Source organism: Crinia signifera, chromosome 2 (genome assembly GCF_055691185.1).
Source record: "Crinia signifera chromosome 2, ASM5569118v1, whole genome shotgun sequence".
Classification (NCBI taxonomy): Eukaryota; Metazoa; Chordata; class Amphibia; order Anura; family Myobatrachidae; genus Crinia; species Crinia signifera.
In genome coordinates, this window is record NC_139218.1 from 236,859,416 (window position 1) to 236,871,960 (window position 12,545).

The following is a 12,545-nucleotide window of genomic DNA, read 5'->3' on the forward strand; positions in this document are numbered from 1 at the left end:
CCTGCGAGTCTGGTCTTGAAGCTGCTCCCAGTCCCCCGCAGGTCTCGTCCTGGTCGCCGGCCGCCGTGGGTCTCCTCCTGCTCCACTGCCGCCACGTGTCTCATCCAGCACCCCCCCCCTCCATCTATCATGGCAAGTAGCTCCGAATCGATCACGGCATATTTGGTCCAAAACTGGCCCTAGTTTAGTCTTGGGACGCCCCTAGGCATTCCAAATGTCAGGCCTAGGCAATTGTCTATGCCTAGGGCCGGCTCTGCATAAACCATGGAACTACTTGCGTTTTATAATATTACAGTAAATCAGTTACTAATTACAAATCAGTAAAATCTACATACATAATTACATGACCTTGAGCTGCATTTAGGGATGTAACTGACTTTTAATAGCTTTCCATCTTACACAACCTCCTAATCTCCGCCAAATACACTATACACAATACAAAGTAATGGGAGCAAAAGTTCTAGAACACATTCAATACAAAAGTATACATTTTGACATTTACATCTGAATTCAGTAGGACATCTCAGGAATGTAAATATGAAATGGCAAAGGACTTAGGGCCAGATAGTTGGGAAACCGCAAGACCCATTCTATGCATGTGCAGGACGGGACCTGTGATCACCTCTCACAAGCAGTGTTCTCTTCCCTCATGTGCCCTTCCCTCTTTTACCTAAACCAAGCCTGTTCAAACTATGGCCCTCCAGCTGTTGTGAAACTACAAGGCCCATCATGCCTTGCCACGGTTTTGCTATTTGGGTATGCTAAAACTATGTCAAAGCTTGCTGGGATGTGTAGTTTCACAACAGCTGGGGGGCAACAGTTGGTACATGCGGGAGTCCTAAGCCATCTCCATACTTCATTCAATGGCATATAATACCTCTGTTTAATGCCACCCTAATACTTATGTCTTTATCGAATGCTGATGCAGATATGTATATACCCCCTGTATTTGTCCTATACTGTCTCGATCTCTAAGTCACCGTTTTTTTGTTTTGCTTACTTGTTTAAGAAATCTGTAATGGCACTGCGGATCCCTTGTGACACTACATAAATACAAAATAAAATGCAAACACCTTTGTTTGTGTGGAAGGGTGGCCAGCGTTTGGGAGAACAGGGACGTGTCACCTTCATTTACCAGGGGTGGCAACGCTAAGGACTGCATTGAGAATGCAGTTTCCTTGGCATCACAAGACCCCCTGCAACTGGAAGACTTAATAAGATCAGATTAACTCAAGCTGAATTTTCAGAGGAATATTGCGACCGATGGTTGCGATGTTCTCCTAGAACTGCAGTCGCATTTGCAGTTTTTGCAATCGCAAATGCAGGCAAGGAGGCGCTACATACTTCCTCCTGCATTCGCATTGCTACACCAACAGTTTATCATATGCGATCTATGCTGAATGAGGCCTTTAGAAAAAGTCACAAAATGTTCCCCTTATAAATTGGTGTGCTGGTCAGCAGGCACAAGCACTTGTAAAAGTGTATTGAGATTCAAAGCTTTTGGATGAACATCCCCAGCCAATGTGGGGCACATTTTCAAGTTACTAAAAATCCCTAGATGTATGTTCTTTGTGATGTAGGTCTTCCTTTTCCTAATCAAAATATACAAATGTATTAATACAGTACCTCTTTAATCGCTCATATCCAAATACTGAAAATCTGTTTCATCTTGGAATTAATTCATGGAAATAATTCCACAGACCATGTGGAGAAATTCTCCTTCACATCAAGACAGGCATATTTGGAACACTTAGACCAAATTTAAGTACTCCAAGTCATGTGGCCGCACAGACAATGTTTGATCGGTTTATTTAAAGTGACACTTCTGTTAGGACAAAACTATTAAGTCAGTCCATTATGATATTGCACTGCGGGTTTGTGGATCTATAATTATCATTCACAGCAGACATGCAATTCTGAAATCATGCAAACGGCCAGCAGCATAATCACTTGCAGCTGGCCGCTCATGTTGATGTAGTTTTCTGCAGACCCGTAAAGTCATATTTCCAGTTATATGGATTCCAAGTTGAGCCACGAGGCTGCTGCTGAGAGCACATTGAAAGATCCTAAAGGACTTTTCATCTGTACCTAGAAGTTGTCCATTTCTTCATAGTATTGGTTGCACGACTTTCTAGCTTTTAATGATGTCAGTCGTTAGAAGAACTGATTTTTCCTGCATATACACCACCTACATCCATGGCTCCATTTATTATTATGGCATTTAATAATAAAAGCAAGAATTTTTTTTTTATTCCACATCACAGAAACCTCAGGTTTGGGACAATAAACTATACCCTTGGAAGTATTTATTTATGCAGAATCAATCATTAATCATATGCATGCCCGGAGAACAAATGATTGAGTTACGCCTTTCTTTCAGTGTGGTGTATGGCTTTACTAGTATGGTGGTGTTTTTCTCTCCGCAGTATTATTTTTTTTTCCTCTGTCACATGGTTTGCTACTTTACTATTACTGCTGGAATCAGAATTATAGAAAAACTATTTTATTTGAATTTATTGTTGACCAGACATAATACTAATATACATACACATATAAACACACACAGATGGAGCACCTCTCAGCCAGCCTGCCATATTGCAATTTTTTGGCGGACGGCAGACAAAGTACATCAGCTGGGCGGGCGGGCAGTCACAGGCAGGCTTCGGTTATGCAGCGGGGGCTTTGGTGTGCAGGCATCAGGAAGTGAGGTCTTCCGGGAGCGTTAAAGAGAATGGGGAGCGCGCACATCTTGTGTGTCCCATTCCTGGCAGACAGAGGACCTGTCGATAGTAGTGCCAGGTCCCCCATCAAGGGCTCCCCTATTTAAGTCCTCCCTCCCCAAGGCTGAGTTAAAGGCCTAATTCAGACCTGATTGCAAAGCCCCCTTTTTTCAAATGGACCAAACTTTTTTTAACTGCGGGTGGGGCAAACTAACGTGCTAGATTTGTCTGAGTAGTTTTGTTTCTATGCAGGGTAATTACGGGCTGCTTTATTTTGACACCTCCCTTCAAATATAAATCTTTCTGCACAGGTTACATTTTACAGTGCACGTGGTTTTGTCCATTTGAGAGAAAACATGCTTTGCAATCAAGTCTGAATTAGGCCCTAAGCACCTACCCATCTCATATCCTTCCTCCCCTTAATTCCTTTCTTTCCCTCCCTCCTACCCCATTAACGTCTTTTCTATGATGCCCCTCTACAATACAAGAGGTTATATACAGGATTAAAAAGAAAACAAACCATTGTTAGAACACATCAGGTACTAAGACTTATCCCTTATAAATACCCCCCTTCCTCCCATAAGGAATGGTTCTCTATCTTCCAGACCCTGTCCACCCCTTGCTGCCTGGCTTTCTCAAGTGAATGTGGAACTAGCTTGTTATGTGAATTATATTTTTTTTCTTCCTCTCAGATACCCTATGATAGAAAAGCAGCAATAGAGCCAGCCAGAAGTGTTCTGTGGATAACTATAGGGATATCTATTAAGTCTGTGTCAATGCAGATACATTTATGCATGGAAATAAGGAATACAGCATCCAAACATGCAACACGAAGCATAAAATGATGACCACGAGGGGCTGCAGCACAGTTCAAAATTCAAATAGGGGATACACAGCAACTGCCTTTCCAAACTAAATCACTGGGGTGCGGCTCCCCTATTTAAGTTCTGAACTGTGCTGCAGCCGCAACTCTGGAGCCGCCATTGATTATGACTGTACCCAGGGCTATTTTTCAGCAGGCTCCAGCAGGAACTGAGGCCCTTATTCTAGTTCACTCTTTCTGACAAAATATTTCTTAGATGGACAAAACCATGTGCACTGCAGGCGAGGCAGGTGTTACTTGTGCAGAGATAATTAGATTTGGGTGGGGTTTTACACCTGCCTCACCTGCAGTGCACATGGTTTTGTCCATCTAAGAAATATTTTGTCAGAAAGAGTGAACTAGAATAAGGGCCTCAGTTCCTGCTGGAGCCTACTGAAAAATAGCCCTGACTGTACCACACAATGGGGTAGATGTATGAAGCAGTGATGTGGGAGGAGAAGTGATCAAGTGAGTGGTACTTTATCACAGACCAATCCGCTCCAAACTGTCCCTTTTTAAACCCAGCCTGTAACTTAAGTCAGGAGCTGATTGGACGGTGATAAAGTACTTCACACTTCTGCGCGGCTCCCTACATCTACCCCAATAAATGTAAGTTATATTTTTGTCCAGATATCGGTTTAACATTAAGGTGAATGGTACACTTTAAAACTGAATATATGATTAAAGTTACTGTCTATGTATAGTAAATAAATACACTTAATATATCCTCCGGAAACATACACATTTAAAGCTTTTATTTTGAAAAATAAAATACAAAAAAGTCAATTGTAAATGTACATGTTTTTCAAACCCCCCATAAATAATTAAAAAGAGCTTTTATTTATTTCTACACACAGAGAAATAATTGGTGAGCAAGGCAAATTTAGGAGGCCTTCTCAGCCAGTCATCTGCCCATACTATACCAGGAATTTCTGATTTTATATTGAAATAAAAAAAAATTTTTATTTAAAAACTTGTCCAAGTTTAGTGACAAATGTTATTAAGATGCCCATAACTTTGTTAGAGGACACCGCACAGCAGTTGCAGGAATGCTTTGGGACTCTTCCAACTGTGACATCTGGAGGCGTGTCTATCCGCTTGGATAACCACCGTGTTTAGTGGACAGCTAAACAGTAATGTAAGTAATCAGTCAATGACACACAGTAAAAGGTGGTGTCTTATAGACTTAAGAACACATGGCACACTGCATATAGTGTGATGATGTGCCTCTGAGTACACTGTATTCAGATGTAACATGTTACAGAGTAAGTACTTTTCCTACTCTAATAACTATTGGCATTAATGTATAGTGTCACATGTATACATTAGTATTCTAGGTTGCCAAACCCCTATTGTTTAAAGTACTGGCCACAGCTTAAAATCTGTGTATGAATATTAGACTGCTGGTGAAAGACTACTTGTAAGCAGGGTATATACATTTAATATATACTGTGCTGATGAAATATAACGCAACCTATATCGCTTAACCACCCCCTCCCAAACAAAAAAAGAGTGACAAACATAAAAAAACACATTGATGTCACAGCATTGCAATGTTGAGAGGCCACAAAGTGATTAGATAGTCTGGATAAAGAGCAATTTCAATAGTTCTTTCTTTTTTTCATTCCTCTTTGACTTAAAAACAAAAACAGCTGGTAAAGACAGTACTACACCACTGCTAGACGGTAGCTGTCTCCTGCCACACAAAAGTGACATTACTCCTAGTGGTGAGCATGTGCCGTCGTGGAGATATGTGCTAACCAGTACGGACATTGAGATGGTCAGGAAGCAGCCAACAGATACACATCACAGTCTGTTAGCAGCATAATTATAATAATCATCACAGGCCCATTCCATAGACAGAAAGGACAACACCTGTGCAGAGACAAGAAGAAATCTGTGTTAAACAGGGTTGTCACAATACATAAGTAGTCCAATAACATTTTATCTGGCAATGCTTAATAGGTGTACACAGGGATTATTTTAGATTAACAGTGCATTGTGCTAAAACACAGAGCAAGATATTCTATTACCCACGATCGCTGATTGCAGGTAATGGGTTCGTCTGGGGTTATCAAGTTCACCCTGATAAGCCAGAGCATTTGCCCGAAAGCAGCCCAATTTTTCACTAAAGCAGGGCTATGGTCGGGTGACCACACATAGGATAGGTCACATTGAACCTCTGTGTTTTAGCATCAAAATGGGGCTTTTTTCAGCATTGAGAATGTGGCTGTTTTCGGTTTTGAAAAATCACTGTATGGATTGGGGGCCCATGTCCATATGGGAGCTGCTATCTAAATGACAGCAGGTCAAAATGCAGGGTAAATGTTTGACTTATAGGTATATTCCACAATCAACTTCTAGAGCTTCAGGTGGCGATGCCCTATCCCCATAGCAGGGCCAGCGCTGTCTCTGCTGCGCAGGACATTTTGCGTGAGAAGCTTATTAGACACACTGTAGGTGTAATAAAAACTACTACACCTGTATGTTTTCCTTTCCTCTGTTCCCTTATTAGCAAAGTTCCTAACCATGGGCCTGAATCATAATTGCATGCTATGTGAATTGCTATTGTGGACATAGTTCACATCTGCAAGTCATTGATATGAAGCAACAGATTTTTAGGATGCAAACGGGGTGATGGCTAAACCACAGCTGGGGTCAGGCATGCCTTAAGCAGCATCAGCGCATAGATTTCTCGTGTCTCTGTTACGGCGTCAATGCGACCATGACTCAAGGAGTCAATACAGCTTATGTGTGCACAGTGGCTGACAGCTGCAACAGCTCTGGAGGGAGTCTCAGTACAAGCTGTGGTGAATGTTGAATCGGCATACACCGCTACGAAAATTGCAGCCGAGGCTCCTAACCTGGGAGAGATTATAGCCCAAATTTAGCATATCCACTGCATGGAACATATCACTAGTATTTTGCAGAGTTCATCTAAGAGTTTTACCAAGATTTCACTTTCAGGCCCCCCTGCATTTATTTAACCCACTGTACTACGGTAAGGACTAAATGTTGTTCTTCCAAGAACATATATTTGGATTTGGCTCCTATCTCTATATAAAAATGATGATTGTCGTTTAGTGTGAATTGAGGACTTACACAATAGTTTATCCATAATGGATTTATTACCTTGACTGGTAAAAAAGTTTTGCTATTCCACTGCTTCAGTCTGTGAAGAAATAAATAAAGAATGTTGACTTTTAAGGGCAGATAACATGCTGATTTGTTACATACAAACATAAAGATATGGCATTAAGAGAAAAAAAAAACAAGCAGATGGAACTTTTGGCAAATAGTAAAGGTCCATACACACACAACAATGTGTCGTCACATCGTTAACTACCATCGCTCATTTTCACCCTTGAAGTGAAAATAAACAACCTCAGAATTGCAGGTGATCACTGGTGCACAACGGATGACAAAGTACCACAAACGATGCAGGGCCTTTTCTATATAAAAAAAACCAATGTTAATGACCATAGCCAAATTGATCTGCATGCATGGACAATGGCTGTGGTTATTAACGTCCCTCGGGTACGCGCATCGTTGGTAGTCGTCCGTCATTTACAGCATAAACACTAGACTATGTTAAAAGATTCACCTCCTAAACAACCCTGAACGAAGTCCTGGGATGTTCAGGAGGTGATATATAATGGGGTCGATCATCATCATTAAGAAGACATCGTAGTGTGTGTATGGGCCTTAACAAGTTCATTTAGAGGTACATTTTTCCTACAGTATGTCTTTATGACCTGGTGTCAAAAACCTTTTTGTATAGTTCTGATGTATGGAAGTTAGCAGCTATTATTAATGATGCAGTGTTCCACATATAAAGGGTTTAAAGGCCCCTATACATTAGTCCGACTTGTCCTAAGGACAAGTCGGACCTGGATTTCACCCTGCAGCTCCCCGGGAGGGGGACACACGATTAGGCACTTGATGTGCCAAGGTTTGCATATGATAAATCGCATGGATTTATCATATGCAGTCTCCGGGGAACTGCAGGAAGGGGGAGCCGGCAAATAGAGAGCCAGGCAGGGGTAGACTGCATAGGGAGCCGGGCAGGAGGAACTTGAAGCTATTCCAGTGACAGCGTGGGAGCAGGGCAGGGAGAAGACTCTGGCTGCCGGGCAGCGGTGGGAGCCGGGAGAAGCAGATAACTTGGAAAAAAAAACGCCCATACAGATGACTAGAAAGCCATTGATTGGCTGAGATCTCTCTCAATGGCTTTCTAGTCATCTATATATAGTCATCTTTTTTTTCCCCAAGTTATCCGCTTCTCCCGGATCCCCCCACTGCCTGGCAGCCAGCATCTTCTCCCTGCCCGGAGATGGGATGTCTACAAGTTGGCCGGATTTCACGGCCCGATTCAACAGAGAAAAATGTGCACCAAATAGCATTTTCAGCTGCAGTAAATAAAGCTTGGTACACTCTGAATGATGGATTTTCCATTCAAGAGAAAAAAGGGCCTAATTCCGCCCTGTTCCGATAATGGGGTGTTGGTCTGCGCATACACGTATATGCAGACTCCCTGTGCAAACGCCTTCAGCAAGTATCACACTTGCTGAGGCAGTCGCACGGGTAGGGGATGGAGGGGCAGCTGGAGGTGAACACCCAGCATTGTATGGGCCATCAAAGTGATGGGCATTCCCCCTGGGAATGTAGGCGGGCCGATGCCTGCGTGGGGCAGGCAGCTGATGGCACATGTGAGCACCCCTCTCCTTTTTGGCAGATTTGGGCGGTGGGACGTTAGTCGGGCCGGCGCTTCCCAACCCAACAAAGCCTAGTGAGCGGGTCTAAATCAGGCCAATACTGTTCATTCTAGCACCCTGTACATTTCAAAATCCATGTAATTCCTCTTTCCTACCTGGGGTTAATTGTCTGCTGTGCTGTTTCTAGCTCATTTTAGTCTGTATCTTAATACAAAATAAGTAAAATAAGCAAATAACCAAACCGGAAAAAAAAAAAGTGACTTGCAGTGGAATACAAGGTACAGAACATAGCTGCAGCAGACGACACTGAGATAAGTATCAGGGTGGCTGAAAACTACAAGATTTGGTGCCATCGAAGATGGTTTAAGTAGAGAATAGTCTTCTCTGTTACCACGACTTGTAAAGCAGCTGCACTCCAGTTCATAAAAACATAGAATTTGGTGGTAAAAAATAACTATTTTGCCTCTCTAATCTGTCCCATTTATAACCATGTTGTTATGTCGCCCCTATTTGATCCTTATTTCTTTGTAAGGCTATCCTTATGTCTATCCCATGCATGTTTAAACTGCTCTACTGTATAAGCCTCTACCACTTGTGATGGGATGATATTCCACTTACCATTACCTTTACTGTGTAAGTAATTTTACCTCAGATTTCCCCTTATCCTACCACTCTCCAGTTTCAGTGGCAGACTTGAAACTGGAGGGTGGTAGAAAAGGGGAAATCTTGAACCAAAATCACATATTTTTGTCTTGCTTTACAATGCCTGTTAAAGATCTGATAATAATGACACTCAAAAGGTGAATCATGATTACACTAGTTTTTGCAGACCCATTATTCCCCAGGGTGAGTAAACAGTAGATAATGATTCACTTTTTTATATATTTAATTGAATTTAAGGATTATATTGTTAAGGCCCCCATACATTAGGCCGACTTGTCCTAGGGACAAGTCGGACCCAATTTACCTGCGAGCCGCCCGGCAGCTCCCCGGGAGGCTCACATACAATTTGGCACTTGATGTGCCATTTTTTACATGGGATAAATCGCATACGATTTATCCCATGTAAAAAAAAAACCAGGGAGCTGCAGGGCGGTGAGGAGTAGTGGGGGCGGGCAGCGGCAGTAGTGGGGGCGGGCAGCGGCGGCAGTGGTGGGGGCGGGAAGCGGTGGTGGGGGCGGGCAGCGGCGGCGGTGGTGGGGGCGGGCAGCGGCGGTGGGGGCGGGCGGCGGGTGCGGTGAGCGTTGCTGACCTGGCCGGGCAGTGTACTTACACATAGCAGCAGCGGGGACGGGACGCGTAGTGGTGGCTATTAGATTTTTAAAATACTTGTCAAATGACCGGCCGCTCTCTGATTGGCCGGAGAGCTCTCAGCCAATCAGAGAGTGGCCGGTCATTTGACAAGTATTTTAAAAATATAATAGCCGCCACTGCGCTGCCCGTCCCCGCTGCTGCTATGTGTAAGTACAATGCCCGGCCAGGTCAGTCAGCAGCACTCGCCGGCGCTCAGGGACCCGCTGCCCGCCCCACTGCTCCCCCGGTGTCTGCATGCATATGCCTGTCAGGTGGCAGGCATATGCATACAGGGAGGTCGGACGTGATCGTATGTACAGACCGTCCGACCTCCCTGATCCGGTCCGATGCGCACGGGACCGCGCATCGGATCAGATATCACACACCTACGATTTTGGGCCGATTTCACCCGATTATCGGCACAAAGTGCCGAAATCGGATGAAATCGTCCCAAAATCGCATAGTGTATGGGGGCCTTTAGCCAACTTTTCCATTACCATGTCATTAGTACAGTATGTAGAAGATATCATATGCTATAAACTACCAATATTCTGAAACTGCAACTACCAAATGTAAAACCAATCCAGACTTCAATACTAATTTTTGAAGAGCAAAATTACAATGAAAATTGTGACTAAGTTAATATTTGTTCTTAAACATTTTCTCTAAAAGAAAAATAAGCTGAAAAGGATACTACAGCAACATGCAGTAAAATTTACATCTTTATGGCTATTCTGCATAATGGATTATTTCATTTATATATAATAGTATAATTGGTACTTGTGTAGTTTCAGGGCAGCCGCCTAAGCTACGTTGTCAGCATAGCCCAACGGCTGCCTAGCATAGTCAGCGTGGTGTCCCCGAGGCAGCCCTGCGTAGTTAGCATAGTGTCCCCGTCAGGCAGCGTAGTTACCGTACTGTCCCCGCGAGCTGCAGCTATGTCCCCGGTGTCCCTGGCAAGCCTAGTAAGTGCCTCTCACACAGCACCGGTAACTGCCAGATCCCCTGCGCTGGCGGAAGCCGGTGGAGCGGCAATCATGCGGGCGTCAGCCGATAGACGCTTCATCTGCCTGAGACGTACAAGCGTCTCAGATGCTTGTGCGACTCAGTAATTCTTGCGGCAAGGTACGGCAACCCTGCCTAGTCCGCTTCAAGTAGACTGGGTTAGAGGTTCGGTAGCACGTGCGTCTCATGCACAAAGGGGGGTTCTGGTGCAAGTGTATCTCATGCACAATAAAGGACGCATTTGCCAGTGCTCCATGTTACATACTGGCAAATGCCTCCTTTTCAAACCCCCACTATCCATGCCAGCCTGAAGTGTGGCGAGCACAGCGAGCCCCGCAAGGTGGCGCGTTACACGTCCTCCTGACCTGTTCATACCCCCACTATCCACTGTGGAAAACGAAATTGCATCTCTACGCCATTAAGGTATTACGACCGTCCTCTGCGCAATTCCATTACGCCATTTGCGTCTTATTAGCTTAAACGTAACTACCAAGGTCGGACATTAAACATTAATGGTAAATTCTTTAAGATATGTTCCCTTTTGTTTTCTCTGTTTGTGTGAAGCTCACTGATTAAACCCCCAATGTTGTATTATTTAACTTGTTACAATTGCCGTCAACAGCTACAGGGAGGGGGGGGGGGTGTGAAACAATTCACTATACCATGATGTGGAGGACCAAATGAAGAGATTCCCAGTCAACTTTCTGCATCCAATAATATCCCAGCCTGTCCCCACTCCCCTTTTTGGTATATAGTTTGGTGCTAGATCACAAGTGGGCTCTCCGATCCTATTTCAGAGCACAATTCCAGAGGCCTCGGAAAATCCCTGTCCGCTTATGGTGTCAGCTCCTTTTGACTGTAATTGATATATTTCCTTACTTGTGCCAGTTGTATATGTCAGCCAAATCTGCATTCCTAATCTATGTAACTCTGTTTCTGTTCATGTATAAACTGTATGTTATAGGTTCATAGTTTATATATATATTCTGTTAATCTTTTGTGTCCACTTTGGACAATAAAAACGTATAAATCACATGGGGTTGGATCCGTGATCTTAATCCAAATCGGTGTGTATTCATTACAAAATTACTAGGAGTATCAGTGTCTTTTGTGCAGGGTCAGTGTTGATCATAATCAAGCGCCTATAAATTGTTAAGGTTTGTGTATCAATAACTGGCCTAAGGTCATAACGGGACATACATTGCATAAACTCTCATTGAGAGATACAGTCGCTGATGCCACTGATAGTATGTTTATAATGTGATTGGCTGCAATAATTACACAGTGTATTAAGTGTGGACCTTCATTTCCCATACAGCAGTATAAGGGTTAAAATCTGCTACGGTCACCTTACAACAGAATCAGAGGCTTCTAGTCATATGCAAATTTGGTGTTCCCATTGTCTGTGAAGGAGAAGCCTTTAGAACTCTGAGCTGGGCATTTGCTAACATCACTAGAGGCAACTTGCCGTTGTTAGGGGTAACCAAGTGTATGCTTTATAAGGTAACGAATATAGTGTAACAACTGCATTATCCACCGGTTTTTCATAAAATACACGTTAACACCACGTTTCTGTTCATGTATAAACTGTATGTTATAGGTTCATAGTTTATATATATATTCTGTTAATCTTTTGTGTCCACTTTGGACAATAAAAACGTATAAATCACATGGGGTTGGATCCGTGATCTTAATCCAAATCGGTGTGTATTCATTACAAAATTACTAGGAGTATCAGTGTCTTTTGTGCAGGGTCAGTGTTGATCATAATCAAGCGCCTATAAATTGTTAAGGTTTGTGTATCAATAACTGGCCTAAGGTCATAACGGGACATACATTGCATAAACTCTCATTGAGAGATACAGTCGCTGATGCCACTGATAGTATGTTTATAATGTGATTGGCTGCAATAATTACACAGTGTATTAAGTGTGGACCTTCATTTCCCAT

The 12,545-nt window shown here is 43.2% G+C and overlaps 1 protein-coding gene across 7 annotated transcripts in view; it reads right to left on the reverse strand.

The window, feature by feature from the left end:
* Window positions 1-4,322: 4,322 nt before the first annotated feature.
* The window catches only part of TPST1 (tyrosylprotein sulfotransferase 1), a 78,018-nt gene continuing 69,795 nt past the window's right edge, over window positions 4,323-12,545 (reverse strand). For 4 of the 7 annotated variants that reach the window (XM_083174042.1, XM_083174041.1, XM_083174039.1 and 1 more), the window contains 2 exons: window positions 6,715-6,754; window positions 4,323-5,457 (listed from right to left, as the gene is read on the reverse strand). In XM_083174042.1, coding sequence (XP_083030168.1) covers window positions 6,737-6,754 — 18 coding nt within the window. In that variant the 3' untranslated portion in view covers window positions 4,323-5,457; window positions 6,715-6,736. Of the gene's footprint in view, window positions 5,458-6,684; window positions 6,755-12,545 lie in introns of all 7 variants that reach the window. The other 3 variants (XR_014470457.1, XR_014470456.1, XR_014470455.1) reach the window with 1 other exon arrangement.